The following is a 16990-nucleotide window of genomic DNA, read 5'->3' on the forward strand; positions in this document are numbered from 1 at the left end:
TGGGCACCCCCGCCCCCCCGCCCGGCGTGAGTTTAACCTGCCGGGTCCGGGACTCGTGGACTACATGGGAGTCCAGACACATAGCCATTACACTAACTGCTGGTCCCAGAAAGGCTTATGACCTTTATGAAACACATTTTGAGCATTTGTTTGGTCTCGGAACTGTGTTAGGTAGTAGGAATAAAGCAGAAAGCAAAACAGAAAAATCCCTCTGTCTTTGTGGATCTTTGGAGTGTGGGCAGTCAGAAAATACTCCATCCCCACAGATAAAATAATAGCAGTTAGAATTTATTGACTGTATTTAACACAGATTAGTTGATTTACTCTTCCACAACAATCTTACAAGGTAGATAGTCTCCCCATTTTCTAGGAGCAAAGGGACATTAGGTAACTCACTTAAAGCACTACAAGCGAAAGTTACAGACCTGGGATTTTAACCAAGATTATCTAGTGCCAGAGTTAGGGCTCTTTAAAAAAAAAAGAAGGGAGGGTTTTTTTTTCCCTAAGAAGGATTCACCTTAGATGAAAGAAGCAGCTTCCTGACACTAATGTGAACTATGAAGTAGTTTTGGAATCTCCTCATTGATAGAGCCTTGCATTGTTCCTCTGATTGGTTGTAAGGAAAGGAGTTACAAGTTGTGAATGAGTGCTGGGGAGGGAGCTGCCTGTGCTGCAGAAACGTGCGGAGGAAGTCACCTCTGCTTCTGTTGTTTCAGTGTATGGAGTATGTGTGGAACTGAGTAGCCAAGGGGCGGGCTGTCTGCTTGTCAATTTATTGACATTTAGCTCCAAATAAACCCGTTTAGTATTGACACATGGAAATACAACTGGATCCTTTAAATATTTTTCCTTTGCCTGTTGTCACAATGTGAAGCTTTATCAATAGACAGCTCTGGAGGGACACCACAGGAAAAAGAGGGTTTCTCTTGGTGGTAGTGTGCTCTCTTGATGGGCTCTGCTTACAGCATGGATACTTTGTCCAGCACCCAGCTCTTGCTCTGGATAGTGGACGGCAGAAGCCGGCACCTCCCCTAGCACCTCCCCAGCTGGTTTATGGGTGGCTGCTAGATAAATAACTACCAATGAAGTTTTTCCAGCACCCTAGAGAGGGAGAGTTTTCCACTGGCACCTACTTGCCATTCAGTGGGGTGCAGCAAGGTCTGCATCTCCGTCTTGAGGGGATTGGAGGAACTTTTATCTCAGCCCCAGTAGTGGGTGTACCTTGCATTTGTCATTCCTGTAATATTTGTGTGTTCTTCTTTTTTTCTTATTGGCCTATTCCTAATCACTCTGACTATAAATAGTTATTTTCTTTGTATTAAACATTCCAAGCTCGAATTACTGCGTGGTTTCTATCTCTTGATTAAACATTCCAAGCTCGAATTATTGCATGGCTTCTATCTCTTGATTGGATTTCTAATTTTGCCATGTTATACTCAGTGCTTTTTCTTTAGCAACCTCTTAATGTAAAAGGAAAGTTTATTTTTCCCTGAAATTTTCATCAGCATTGCTATAAATAGAAGTGTATTTTTAAATTTTGTTTTCCTCTTTTTTTTTTTTTTTAAATAGATAATTGCTATAGGGTGCATGCACTCCTTGGAGACACAGAGAGAGTGAGAAATCACACCTCACTCCCCACCTGTCCCCCGGGGAGGATGGCCATGCCACAATCCCTTCTCCTTTCAGGATTTTGGGCACCCACGCACATGTACAAAGCATGAGTTTCAAGCCGCTAGGTCTGGGACTTGAATGACGGTTGGCCATGTGGGAGTCCAGCGTCACAACTACTACACCTGTTTTGTATGTTTTTTAATTCTTCCATGAGCAAGAAAGAGAAAGAGAGAAAGAGACAAAGACAGAATCAATCAGGATCCTAATGCCATGATCTACTCCCAGCCGCAGCCAGCTTCAGATCATGGGCACACCTATGACATGTTGAGGGAAGTCTCTGAATGTGAACCTGGAGAATTCTTACATGGTCAGCCTCATAGCACATTGGGTTTTACTGCTGCACTCCTATCTAGCCCTTTGAAAATTCAGTTTTTATTACAAAGGGACTTGATCAGATGTATTTCTCCTAGCCTTATTTCTTTCAAATCTGATGTATTATTCATTCAAAAATACTTTTTTTTTTAAATCTTTTTAGCCAGGGGGCATATGTGCTTGCCAGAGAGAAAGAGGAGAGGAAGAAATAACTCTCCCCTTGGGGTGTGGTCATGTCACAATTTCTTCTTCATTTCTCTCTCCTGTTGTAATTTTGGGCACACACACACACACACACACACACACACACACACTGTGTTTTTTAAATGTCTGGGACTAGAATTTGAACCATGCAGTTGACTGTGTGGGATCCATCTTCCCCAGTCACCAGGCCATGGGGCTAGCGCCCAAAATGCTTTTTAAGCACATGCTTTATTCCAAGCCCTGTGTTACAGACTGAGAGAACTGTAGTGAATACAGCAAATGGATATTTTTGTTTCAGGCAACATAAAACTGATGGGGTTTGGCAGTAGTTTGGATATGATGTGACAGGATGACTCCTAATTTATTTGCCTCCGTGTTTGTATTTTCTGATTTTCTATGACTTACAATAGTAGAAAGTCTCTACAATGACTTTTATTTCCCCTTAAGTTACTGGCTCACAATTGGAGGGATATATTAACTTTTAGAAACTGGCAATAAATAGAACTGGTAGGCTGCCTGAGTATATAAAAAGGAATTGAAAGGGGGGCCAGCGGGTGCATAGTGGTTAAAGTGCTGAACTCCCACATGGCCATTTGTGGTTCCAATCCTGGACCCGGCAGCTTGAGAATCATAATGGGCATGTGTGTGTGCTGTGTGCCCAAAATCCTAAGAGAATGGAGGAGAGGGGATTGTGGTAGGCCATCCCCCCAGGGGAGTAATTTCTCACTTTATATCTCTCTGTCTCTGTTTCTCTCTCTCTGGTGAGCACAGGCACCTTATGGCAAAAACCATAAAAAAGAAAAGGAAAAAAAAGAAAAGGGAAATGAGAAACCAGAAGCATTTTCATAACAAAAAAAAGTATTGATTGGTAAGCTGCAGCCAAATAACCTAAAATTCAATCAAAGCAGTACAGTAGCATGTATACTTTTTGGTTTTTGTCTTTTAGGTTTTTGTCATAGGATACTTAAGCTCACCAAAGAGAGACAGAGAGAGGGGAAGTGAGAAATAACCCCCAGGAAGGATGACCACACCATAATCCCTTTTCTTTCATTCCTTCCCAGGATTTTGGGCACACATGCACACACGCCGGTGTGCTTTTCAAGCCATCGGGTCCTGGATTCAAACCATGGTTGGCCATGTGGGAATTCTGCTTCTAACCCACCATGTCACCTGCTGGCCCCAGCATATAGTTATTTTGACTTATCTGAGTAAATGTAGCAATGCTGTGGCATAGAAAGTGTACTAAGCACTGAAGTTGTGATGATTCACATGTATCAAAGAGTTAGAGTGGTTGAAAGTTTTATTTCATTTGTCCGTACTATCTCATTATACATATTATATTTTAGATTCTGTAGAGTTTTTGAGGTGCATTATAACAATTTTTGGTTACAGATTTATGTTTTCTGTAGAATGCTGTTCCATCTTGTTAATGAGATGAACAGGCTAGGGTGGAAAAAGCTGAGAATGTTCAAAGGAAGTTGATTTACTACAAAAGTGTGAATAATCTAACTCCGTTATTGGGAATAAATTAGTTTGTTACCATTGAGTTGATGCCTTTATCTTTGAGCTTATTACGTAATTATGTCTTAATTTTATAGTTTATGTCTTAGATTTAGGAAGTTGTTAAAAACAGTCATTAGTGCTTTATTGCAAAAACAAACTAAAATAGAGGTAAGGCTTGGGAGGGAGCAGTTAGAGATTGGTAATGAGCATGGCTGGTAGATGTTCGGGAAGGGTAAAAATGTAAAAATCCTGAGTTATGGGCTCTTCATTGAAATAGTCCTCTGAAGTGGCCTCAGGCTGCTCTTCAGCGTGTGTGCCTAGCTCCTTAGACATTTTCCAGATTCTACACATGGTAAGTTCTGACTCTTTTTTTTTTCTTTTGAATTATGTTAACCAGTACAAAAACAAAGCAAAACCAAAAAAACCCTTATCTGTTAAATGTGTTAGTTTGCATTCCCTTGATTACCTTTAGAAATCGATTTTAATCTTGAGAGTTTGGATGTATGTTTGCTTATTTACGCATTTATAGATAACATAGGAATTCGTGAACTTAGATTGGCAGAAGAAAAGAGGTTGTCTGCTGTGTAGAGAATGGTGTGACCACAATTAATGGAAAGTCCATGACACGTTCTGGAGACTGAGTAGATGAGTTTTTCAATTTTTTAGTAGGTAAATTGAGAAAGGAATTTGGCATTGGGTTAAGACTTTAACCACATTTTGCCATATACATCCTTTTTGATCATGCTTATCCAATGGTCTTAGCTCTGTTCACTTACACTTTAAGGTAGAACATACATGGAAGGATATAGGACCATCAAGGTTTCAGACTTCAGGCGTTGAAGTGCCTCTATCCATAACCTTTTTAATCTTTCATCTTTAATGCTCTCCCTTGTCAGCTAACCCTAACCTTTTGTCTACTAGGACTTTCAGTTGTAGGGCCATGCTGGATTTCTTTCTCTGCCTAAAGTCCATGGCTAGTTGTGTCATTACATAAATATTATCACCATCTCCGGCGCTCTTTTTCTCTGTCAATTTTCCGTCATGCCAGACTTTGGCATTCCCACCCTGTGTCATCATCCACCATTCTTTTTGTCTCTGGTGTGTTATCTTTATTTCTAGGCACTGCTGAGGAAAACATACAACAGTTTTAAGTTGGTGTCCACCACAGGTTATGTTAAAACATCAGTGTCAGCTTATGGATTCGCTGTTTCATGCTGTACAGTGACTATAAAAGACAGTGCCTGTTGAAACTGTGAAGTCCATCCTTTCCTCAGCAGAGAGCTAACTTGTATGATGAGAAATCTTCTGGTATGAGCCTCTTCTACCCCTTATCTCCATGTATATCTATGTGTTATTTCACCGTGGTTTTGTTCAGAGCAACTTTACCTTACCATGTTTACTTGATGGCTAAGTATGATAAAGAATCTTTAGGGCTTTTTTTTGCCTAGCTAACTTTTTAAATAGAAGTGTCAGAAAAGCACTTAGTTTAAAATCAGGAAATAAGGTCTAAGGGCATGACTAAAATGAGGAGACCACTTTAGAAAACACCTGTACTGAAACCAGATGAGAGTTTTTACCTCTAGAGCTATTCATTTAGGAGGATGGGTAATTTTCCACTGATATGTCCTGCTGTTACCATACCTTTTGGTATGCCTTTTAGAATTTCTTTGGAGACACGTTATAAAATTATTTTTATTATTCAGAAATCATAACTCATTCACCAGCAAAAGGTAGCACTTATTTCAGACATATTTTACTTTATGATCAAGATAATACCAACTGGCTCCCTTCTCTCTTTAATCAAATTCACCTTCAGAAATTGAAAGGGAATTGCTGCCATTGGGAATGTTCAAAAGGGTGTACTGTACTTTCTGAAAGCAATTACAAAAGAATAGTAGCAAACTGTTTTGAAAAATGGTAGCATGGTTAGAATGAGTGTTTAACCTCTTTAAGCGATTAAGGTCTTTGTAAGAAAGTGTTCTTTTGTATTTTGTGGTCTCTGTATATATTATTTACACATGATTTTATAGTCATTCTGTATAAATTGTATAATAATATGTACTAGGGTCTTGCCTATATCATTTTCTTTTGGCTTCGTTATTTAATTTTTTACTGTTTTTAGAGTATTATTTCTTTTCATTAGTCAGAGTAATTGTATTTTCTTCCTGAACGTTGGCAAATCTGTCTCAGTTTTGTCCTGCAACTAATATATGTGTAGGAAAGCATATGTGTGGTTGCAAAATGTATACCTGGAACTTAGAAATAGCTGATGTTTTAGAGGATGCTATAATTAAAATCAGTATTCACGTGGGAAGCTAAAAACTTTCATCCTAGTCAGAGATCAGAATGTAGTCTGATTTGAATCCTGGTCATGTTAAAGTGTTATAGGTGCTTGTATTAGTAGAACTGAAGAAGAGATATGTCATTAAAAGGAAAATGCTTAGTTTGGGAGCATAGAAAAATGTGTAATTCGGGAGCCAGTGTTGTCATACTCTTTAAAAACTCCTAAGTAGAAAGTACTCTGTCCCAAGAGCTCAGTGGTCTGACCCTACTCTAGTGCATGTGTGGCTTTACCTTAAAGATGGATTCGTTGTTCATCATAGCCTGTAGCACTTCCTTTGTTGGGAGTCTATGATCCCCAAGTCATCTTCTGATGTTTATTCAGTAATACTGTTTACTTTTCCTCAGGTAGAGAGTATATTTGTGAGACAATTTAAAAATTCTTTTTCTTTTTTTTTTTCCAGTTTGCTAGAGGATGCATGTGCTCATGGGGTAGGGGCTGGTAGAGTGAGAAAGCACCTGTCATGGGGGATGTTCATGCCTCAGTTTCATTTCTCATTTTGAGATTTGGGGCAGGCATACACATGGACCTGGTATGTTTCTTTCTCTTTTTTGGGGGGGAGGTTTTCGCTATAGGGTGCGTGCACTCGCCAGACCGAGAGAGAGACATAGAGACAGAAAGCGAGAAATCCCCCCCCCCGGGGGGATGGTCACGCCGCAATCCCTTCTCCTCCATTCTCCTCTCGGGATCTTGGGAACACATGCACACGCGCCTGGCGTGAGTTTTAAGCCACCAGGTCCGGGATGCGAACCGCGGTTGACTACGTGGGAGTCCAGGGACATAGCCATTACACTAACTGCTGGTTCCAAACCTGGTATGTTTCTCAAGCACTGGATCCAGGACTTGAACCATACAGTCGGCCATGTGGGAGGTATCCGCCTTAACCACCATGTCATTGGCTGGCCCAAATATTTTTTCTTTATTTATGATAGAATGTGTGCAGATGCACTTGAGAGTAAGTGAATGAAAGAGAGTAGCACTTCCACAGTGTCTGGTCATTCCATGATCCCCTTCCTCCAGTCTTTAATCCTGTAGAATCTTGGGCATTGGAGTGTTTTCTTGGTATGTTTCAGGCTTACTGGGCCAGGGATTGGAACTAGGGTTACCATGTGAGTTCTGGCTTCCAGCACATTGCCTTTGCCCTATGGAGCCAACCATCAGGCAGTGTTAAACCTTTGGTCTTGTTGTATATTACTCATTGGGCATTCTTATTTACGTATTAGTCAATTCTGTGAGTTTGTTTTAGCTGAGTTCTATCTGTTTTGTGATAGTAGCAAGATTGAGTTTGTGGATCTGAGAAACTAAGGGCCATACAGTAGGAAAAATTCACCAGAACAATGTCACCTGATGAGGCCTTTCGGTGGTGATTCAGTTGAGTTTGTCTTAGCATGCTCTCTACATATTTTTAACTCTTTGTTTTCAGCAGATATCACCTTTGCATTGGGTTATTGGAAAAGTCATGACACAGTTTTGCATAAAAAAACATGTCATGACTTTTCTGATGACCCGATATTTTGGATTTTCTCAGTTTCTTCACCCTAATCATAACTGAAGATTAACTATATCAATCTCTACATCTTTAAAATGATTCTTGAGAACCTGTATGAGGAAGATGGTCAAGTTCTTCTGAGACCTTTTTTTTTTTTTTTTAAGAAATAGGTGACTGGATAAAAATGGATTGTATAATAAGAGGCACATATATAACATTAGGAACTCCCCTCTTATATTAATAGCAATTATTTCTTTTTCTTTTTTCTCCCCCCTTTTCAACTAATAAAACTCATACAGGTCAAAAAATTTCATTATCAAATCAGAATATCTGATTCACCAGGTTATTTAAAAAGAATGCTTAGATGGAAACTGTCACAATAGAACTTTTTATTTGTCATTATTAAAAGTCTGAACTTCAAACAGGTTCTTGAACTGGTGGTTCATATCCATCAGCTTGTTCAACTTTGGCACCCATCTCATCTCCAGTAGCTTTTCCAGTTCTCCAACCTTCACCATGAAGCTCCATGAGTTTTCCCAATTCAAACTTGGGCTTCTTCAGCATTTTTACTTTTCTGACGAAGACATCATGGAGAGGGTAGATGGATTGGCGATCCTTTTCTGTCTTTTCCAGTGCTGTCTGGCATTAGTTTATTATTAGTTTATTAGTTTATTTATTTCAAGTCATTTGTCTGCACCTCCCGGGTCATGATTTCCATCATCTTCTTCCAGATTTGGTGGACCTGCTGATGCTGGGCGTAAGAGGTCTTCTGTATCTGATTGTTGTGTTTTTTAAGTAAACTCAACACAGAAGAGACGAAGCAAATAACCATCGGTAGTCTTGACATCGACATGAGCTTCAATCATGGTCTACCATTTTTTGACCATAGAACACATTTTATCATGGGTGAGATCCATGCCATGGATGTTAGTCAGGCAGTTTTTGCCTTGAACATCCTTAGTAATTAGCTTGAATTTCCTAAATGCAACTTCATCGTTTTGCAGATCTACAAGGCTTACTTCAAACACATGGCCCTTAAGGCCATCAGACGCAATTTTGTTTCCTTGAGTCCTGGTAACTAGTGTTTTCCCAAAATTTCTTATGTTGAACATAGCAGATGCTTTCACATCATACCAATCTTTTTTAGAAAATGGATCAACTTTCTTCTTGGCTCCCTTTTTGCCGCCTTTCGTAAAGCGCTTATTCTTGCCAACCACCATGGTGCTACTCATAGAGCCAAACGCAGCAATTATTTCTAAGACACCTACCATTTGTATCATAAACATCTCCTTACTCTGAAGTTTTAATCCTCAACATTTATTATTTATTTATTCATTTACTGAATATCTACCTACCTTGTGCCTGGAAGAGTTGTAGTCACTAGAAGTATGAAGATGATTACTATGTGCTCTATGTATTAAATAGTTGAAGGGTGACATAATAAACTGAGATTAGTACACTGGTAAATAATTAATGTTTTTAACCACAGGGCACGTTGTGCTCGCAGAGAGGGGCAGTGAGAGATCAACCCCCAAACTTTTGGGGATGGCCATTCCACAACCCCTTCACCTCCATTTTTCTCTTGATATTTTGGACACACACACATATGACGCCCGACATGATTTTTAAGCCACCAGGTCCAAGACTCAAACCTTGGTTGTTCATGTGGAGTTCAGTACCTTAACCAACACACTACCTGCTGGCCCTGATAAATAATTATGAAAAGTGCTGTTAGAAGTAGTGTGGAAAAAAAAAAAACGGAGAAAATGATTCTTCATAGAAAACTAGACCTTAAAAGATTAGTGGGGTGGGCCAGCAGGTGGCATGTGGTTAAGGTGCTGGACTCCCACAAGACCAGCTGTGGTTTGAGCCTGGACCTGGTAGCTTTCTCTCTCTCTCTCTCCCTCTCCCTCTCCCTCTTCCTCTCTCTGTGTGTCTCTCTCTGGTGAACACATGTGTCCTATAGCAAATAATAATAATAATTAAAATTTTTAAAAAGAATAATTCTTTAAATGGAGAGTGACAAGATAATTCCAGCATAAGGAGAAACCATGAGTAGAGGTAGAGAAGTGTTTGCTGTGAACATATGTGCAGCTTTCTGTAGGGACAGAGGCTTGAACTTCAATTTAGATAAAGGTGTAGTGAGAGACCAGCTGAAGCCTAGTTGGTTACAACTGACTTAATTTGCAAGGCTGAGGACTAGTATTGTTTTCCTTTCAAAATGGAGAGCTGTAATTCAAGTAACAATTTGGCATTATCAGCTCTATTGCAGAAAATTACTCTCTTACCTTTTCTAACAGAAAAGGTGGTTTAGAGATTTGCCACTTACTGAAGGTCTTAAAATAGGAGAATGAAGAAGGCTTCAACTAGTACAGTGGGGAGGAGGCAGGTTCAGGATACATTTTTGAGGTGGAATACACAGAACTTGATGACAGATTAGATATTGAGTTTGAGGCAAAAATTTAATAAACATTCAGGACATCTGAATGAATGATATTACCATTAAGCAAATTAAGTAAGATTTAAATGGAAACAGGCTTGAATATTGGATTTTGTATACATTTAGTGGTGCTGTGTCAGTCCACTAAGGTAGACTGGAGTTTAGAAGAGATTTGGGAACACAGGTTAGGCACTGTCTTTCTTGGTGGAATGTGCTGGTGTGTGATTTTTTTTTTTTTTTCTTTTTAAAGATTTCTTTCCCATAGGTTGCGTGTGCTCACTAGTGATAGAGAGGGAAAGGGAAAAATCACTCTCCACTGGGGATGGCCATGCTGCAGTCCCTTCTCCTCCATTCTCCTGGAATTTGGGGTATCCATGCACATGCATCTAGCATGATTTTCAAGCCACTGGGTCCAGGACTCAAACCCTGGTTGGCCATGTGGGAGTATAGGACCTTAACTTTCATGCCATATACTGGCCCCTGCTGTGTTATATTTTCATTGTTACTCAGCCCTGAGAAATAGTAGTAGTAGTAGTTTGTTTTTTGAGTTTTAGATATTTGCCATAGGGTGCCTGTACTTACCAGAGAGAGACAGTCAGGGGAAAGTGAGAAATCACCCCCCAGTGGATGGCCACACTGCAGTCCCTTCACCACTCTCCTCTCAGGATTTTGGCCACCCATACACATGCGTTGGTATGTTTTTTTCTTTGCTGGGTCCTGGGATGCTTTACTTAGAGTAAGGGTTCATAGTAATAGAAAGAATATAGTGCTGGCTTCCTAGGAGGAGGTTGAAAGGATGACTTTTCTGTGTGGAATGAGGAGAGAAGAGAAGGGAAGGTAAGTCTGTCTGTCTGATGGCATACTACTTCCTTTTTTTTTTAGGAAGATTTTTGTTATAGGGTACATGCGCTTGCCGGAGAGATCCCCCCAGGGGGATGGCCATGCTGCAGTCCCTTTTCCACTCTTCTCTTGGGATCTTGGGCATGCACACACACGAGCCTGATATGAGTTTTAAGCCACCAGGTTTGGGACTCTAACTGTGGTTGACTGTGTGGGAGTCCAGCAAGTCCAGCGATGTAACCATGACACCATCTGCCGGTCCCCCTGATTGCATACTTCTGCTAGTTTTGGTAAGATATTCTTTTGAGAGCCAAGGAAGTATTAAAATGCCACACAATGAATTATATAATAGATAGAAGAGTGAAATAAGAGATTTTTTCTTCCTGTTTATAATGAAGAAATCACTGGCATTTTCTTTATTTCAGAGCACAAAGTTATCATTGTTGGGCTGGATAATGCAGGGAAAACTACCATCCTTTACCAATTGTAAGTATTAAGTTCCTTAAACTTAATTGTTCCTAATTACATTTTCTGCCTGGGTAATACTTTGATCAATGAAAGCATTAAACAATTGTTTGTAGAGATCTGGAACTCCTGACAGAGAGCAGTGAACATGTTCAGTTGTTTTGTACTAAAGCTCTTTCCTTTAGAGTAGAAAAATACTTATATGGTTTCATGGAATGACCTAGAATATTCCAGATTACCTTATTTCAGTTCTGCTTAAATGCTTAAGTCGCTGATGTTATGAGTTAGTTCAATGGATGTTTGGTTATAGAATATAAAAGGAAATCTTGTTGATTTGTCTCTTGAAAAAATATTCAAACAACCTTTCTTTGCCAATTGTAATATGTATGAACTTTTTCCCCCAGTTCTATGAATGAAGTTGTACATACATCCCCTACAATAGGAAGTAATGTAGAAGAGATAGTAGTTAATAATACACGTTTCCTAATGTGGGATATTGGTGGCCAAGAATCTCTTCGTTCTTCCTGGAACACTTACTATACTAACACAGAGGTATGTTTCTCAATATTCTAAAATTTCTGTGTATAGAATGCTTAGGGAACACCTACACTTGAATCCTCACAGATAATCTTTTTAAAATACCACATTTTGTGACTATTTATAGTTTAAGCATAGTGGACTCTTTCATTTCCTGCTAGGATCATTTGTTTTGCATATCTGCTGTCATTGAACCTCAGTAGGGAGAATTGGTGGTTGATTAGTCTGATTGTACTTAGAACTTGTCTTAAGTAGTTTTCCTGATGATTCCCATCTCACCATTTGTAATTTCATTTCTGTTACTATTTATGCTTGGCTAAGTAGAGAAAATTCTAGTTAAATGAGAGGGCTCTGATGGTTTGAATGCTAGCCAAAGTTTTACTGTTATTTTATGCAACACCATTGCATGTTAAATAATTTTTTTTCATTTGATTATAAAACATTTTTTTCTTCTTTTTTTTTTCCGGAGAGGTTTTTTTTACTCTAGAGCATGTGCGCTTGTCAGAGAGACAGAGACATAAAAAGCGAGAAATTGCCCTCGGGGTGGGGGGGGGATGGCCACACCACAATCCTTTCTCCTCCATTCTCCTCTCGGGATCTTTGGGCATGCACGCACATGCGCGACGCGTGAGTTTAGTCCACCAGGTCTGGAACTCGAACCAGTCGACTACATGGGAGTTCAGCGACATAGCCATTATGCTAACAACTGGTCCCTATAAAACATTTTTTACGAAGTATATTCTGAACGTACATAAAGCTGACTTTTAAGTCATCAAGGGAAGCTATATTAGGTTCTTGGAAAGGTCATGATGTATTTGTTCTGTTTTGCTATGCAAAAACATGTCATGGCTTTTCCAGTGACTAAGTATATGGTTAAGTTACAAAGGTATATATGGTACCCCTAAGATAAAGAAATATTTATGCAAATAATAAGCATCTATGTTTTATATACGTATATAGTTAAAGTGCTTCAAGTATCAAAATTATGGCAACACCTTGAAAATTAATAGCTTTGTTAAAATTGATTGGAATAGAACAGGTCTTTCAGTAATGTATCAAGTGAGAAAAAGAGGTAAAGTTGCAATTCTCTTATCCACCTTTTATGGTTGATGAAATATGAAGAATGAAAAAGACCCTGGGGCAAGCCCCGTTGCCTGGTGGCTATCAGGGAGCTGGATCCCACATGGCCTACCACTTGTTTTGAATCCTGGCCCCAGCAGCTTGAGAAACACTCCAGGCAGGTGTGTGTGCATGCCCCACACACATGGAAAGTGATGAAGAAGGGATTGTGGTGTGACCACACCCCTTTAGTGAGTGTTTTGTCTCTCTCCCTCTCTTTGAGTATATAACATATATATGGCAAAATTCAAAAAATATGAAGAAAAATACCCTGAAAATCACAGAGGTTTACTTGAAATCAAGATCTGATTCTAAAAAATAAAGAATGCCTGTTAGTAATAGGGAGTCAGAAAAACTTGAGCATCGTGAATGCCATCATAAAGTGAGTTAACTCTACATGCGCTCCTGTTTCTCTTGGTTTTTAACACTCATGGAGTTTTGGGAGAGGTGCGGTGGAACTCAGTCCCACAAAGAGCTTTGGCAGGTCTTTCATCACATCTTTTGGTGTTGTTCCCATCATCTGTTCAGAAGAGTTATGCTCAAAGGTAGCAAGTGCCATTTATGTAAACGGAGAGCTTGTTCTTAGATACAGATTTACTGTAACTTGTTGGCTTTTTAAGGAACTCACACTCCCCTTTTAGGTTTATTAATAAATATCTGTCTGAGTTAAATTTGGGACCATAGCATATTTTTTCTTACTCATTTTATAGTGCAAATAGATGGATATAGGCCTATTAGCATTTAAGATACTAATTAGAAAACAAACAGGTTTTATACTTGTTAGATTGTTAGCATCATATACTCTTATCCCTTATTTTAAGAATAAGTGGACATATTTGAATAAGCAACAGTTTTGATCTTTAGTCTTCACAATGTATAGTAGATCTCTGGTTTTCTAACAATAGGATAATATTCTAATTTCTTGATATTAATAGCATGTGAACCAAGTAAGTACTTTATAAATTTTACTGATATCAAATTATATAATTACTAATGTTTCCCCTTTTTTTGATAATTATTTTAGTTCGTAATAGTTGTTGTGGACAGTACAGACAGAGAAAGGATTTCTGTGACCAGAGAAGAACTGTATAAAATGTTAGCACATGAAGTAAGTGGTCTTTTTACATTCAGTGTTCGGGACAGTATCTGCATCACATTTCTTTTTCCTAGTTTCTCATGAGGATGCTCTTTAAATTCTTTTTTTTTTTTAATTACATATATGCTGGCCATACCTACTTTGCTATTTTGACAGTTTTCAAATTGGAAGTGAATCTGGAAGCATCAGGAAGACTGTGGAGCCAATCGTGGAACTTTACTGTACTTATACTAGATTAATTCAGGTTAGAAGTTTTCCTAGGCAAAAAGAATTCCTATAAAAGGCTTTTATGGATTAATTGTACAGTAGTTATCATTGGAAATGAGATTTTTAAAGCATTTAGGTGCATAGTAGTTCTGCATTTTTACTCAGTTATCAAAGTAATATGGGAGACTTTAAAAAGTTCATGGGAAAATTGAATTAAAGTACACATTTATCTGAGTGCAAAATTTTGTTCTTCATAACATGAATCTTCTTAACATGGATCTCCCACAAACTTTGTGAATACCCCTTCTGTTTAAATGTAGTTTCTCATGGGTTTCCTTGCTATTGTCCCTTGGACCAAACAAAGCTATGTGATCACTAGTCTTGTTTCCTTAGTCCTTGAAAAATAGAAAAATACTACTGGTGACATAATTGAAAATCAAGTAAACTGACAGTGTGAAGTTTGTAATGATAATACAAACTATAAAATTATGTACATTCTGTAGTAGAATTTGGATTTTATTACAGATGGCCACTTTTCAACTCATGTTTATAGGTAGAAGTAGAAAAAAACACTATTTAGATGTATAGAATATATTTGTTTACATTTTAGTGGAATTTTTGTGAAGCCCAAGAAGATTGAGATACCTTTGTAATGAAGTTTTACATTAATTTTAATATTAATTTGTAGTTTGCTTTAAGTATTTTTTTCCCTGTTTTTGTTTTGCAAAAATGCAGGATTCTTCAGTTTATTTTAAAGGGTTATTTTATGAACACTTTGGTAAAAGAGACTTTGGTTAACCGGTAGCTTCTGTTTTTGATTTTTACTGTATCTGACTAATTTGCACCAGTATGAAAAGATCAGTAGGGCTCAAACAAAGTCTTTGAATTATACCAGTGGGGGGCATTGAGTTGGGCAGGTTACTTAACCTTATCTGTAATGGATGAGTCCCTTTAGCCCAGAAGGGTTGTGTGACTTGACCTGCATTTTAAAAGCCAGGATTTTAATTTAGATTTTTTTTTTTTAAAGGTTTTTGCCATAGGTATGTGTGCTCACTGGAGAAAGACAGTAAGGGAGAGATTGAGAAATCACCTCCTGGGGTGGCCATGCAGCAATCTCTCCTCCATTCTCCTCCTTGGGAGGGCACACACACATACGTGTCTGGCATGAGTAAAGCCTCCCGGTCCAAGACTATAACCATGGTTGGCCATGGGGGTAAGTCCAGTGTTTTAACCACTATGCCACATTCTGCCCCCAATTTAGGTATTCTCCTTTTTCAGGCTCTTTATTACGGAAAGAAAAAAGAATAATACATAAGTATGATCTAGCTAGAAAGTAAAAGGAGTCTGAATAGGGAGATTACCAGAGAAGAAGGGAATCAAAGATGAAATACAGAGCTAGAATAAGCCATGGGGATAGGATCAAGAAGAGCCAAGTAGGCACAGTTTTCGACAGGGACAGATGGATCAAATAAAGAGAATGTGTGAATGAAAAATAAATTTAAACACTGATTTAGTAGGATATTTCATACATAATACATTAACTAGCAAAATCTTGTCATCATCATTACTGATAATCTTTATATGCATTACAAAATACAGAGCTAAAGAAAGTTTAAAAATACTTCTTAAAGCTTAATTTTAAATAAAGCATAGAACTTTTAAGCTCATTAATTTAAAAATACTAGTTCTAAATACTAGAATCTGAAGTTTTACTCAGAATGACTCAACATCTAGGAACTATCTTCACAAAGCTTCGAGAAGCAAAATGACGTGTATATGGCATATAGGAGATGCTAAGTGTGTGTGTCTTGCAGTTGCTGTTACTCATCTCCTTGACTAAACTAAAATACATTTTAGACTCATCAGAACAGAAATCTGTAATGTGCAGAAAGTATTTCTAAGTGAAAGTATTTCAAATGACTTATGTACAAAAGATACCTTTTCACATTATATTTTGACCTCTTATTAAGTTAGGTTGGTGAGCATCCTTAATCCAGTATATGTTTTCTTCTATTATAATACATGATTGGTTTTAAGGTTATATAATGAAAAGCAAAGGAAGATTTTTCACAAATGTTCTTATTGATTGATTGATTGATTGCCAAAGGGTACATGCACTGGCCAGAAAAAGAAGAGATATGCACAGAGAGGGAAAGGGAGAAAGCAACCCTTGGTGGGGCATGGGCATGCTGCAATACCTTCTGTTCCATTTTTCCACCTTGTCAGGATTTGGAGCATACACATAAACATGCCTGATTTATTTTTCAGACTATCGGGTTCAGAACTCAGAACCACATGGTTGACCATGTAGAATCCAGCTCGATTAAACCACTAGGCCACAGGACCAACCTTCCTAAATATTTTAAATAGGTACAATAGCTGGGAATTTTTTTTTTTTAATTTTTTTGCCTGTGGGCACATGTACTTACCAAAAAGGGGGGACATTCCCCAAGGGGGTGTGATTATGCTGCAGTCTCTTCTCTATTTCTTCACTCTGTCAGAATTTGGGGCATGCATGCACATGAGCTTGGTGTTTTTCAAGCCACCAGCATTAAAATTCAGACTATACAGTTGGCCATATAGCATCCAGCTCTCTTCCACAGACCATAGCATAGGTCTGACCTGGGTTTTTTTTTTTTTTTTTTGATGGGGAATTCCATATTAAAAAGTTGGCCCATTGTCAAGACCAGCAGTTTGCGTAATGGCTATGTTGCTAGACTCCCATGTAGTCGACCACGGTTTGAGTCCCGGACCTGGTGGCTTAAA

General features: G+C 38.5%; 1 protein-coding gene across 3 annotated transcripts in view; it reads left to right on the forward strand.

Moving 5' to 3' along the window:
* Nucleotides 1–16990, forward strand: part of ARL5A (ARF like GTPase 5A) — a 29186-nt gene that overhangs the window by 3669 nt on the left and 8527 nt on the right. Inside the window, exons 1-4 of one of the 3 annotated variants that reach the window (XM_006157631.3) lie at nt 10978–11090; nt 11226–11286; nt 11670–11817; nt 13946–14029. In XM_006157631.3, the coding sequence (XP_006157693.1) occupies nt 11674–11817; nt 13946–14029 (228 nt within the window). In that variant the 5' untranslated portion in view covers nt 10978–11090; nt 11226–11286; nt 11670–11673. Of the gene's footprint in view, nt 1–10977; nt 11091–11225; nt 11287–11669; nt 11818–13945; nt 14030–16990 lie in introns of those variants that run through there. The other 2 variants (XM_006157629.2, XM_006157630.2) reach the window with 2 other exon arrangements.

The sequence above is a fragment of the Tupaia chinensis genome, unplaced genomic scaffold (genome assembly GCF_000334495.1).
Source record: "Tupaia chinensis unplaced genomic scaffold, TupChi_1.0 Scaffold000549_1, whole genome shotgun sequence".
NCBI lineage: Eukaryota > Metazoa > Chordata > Mammalia > Scandentia > Tupaiidae > Tupaia > Tupaia belangeri.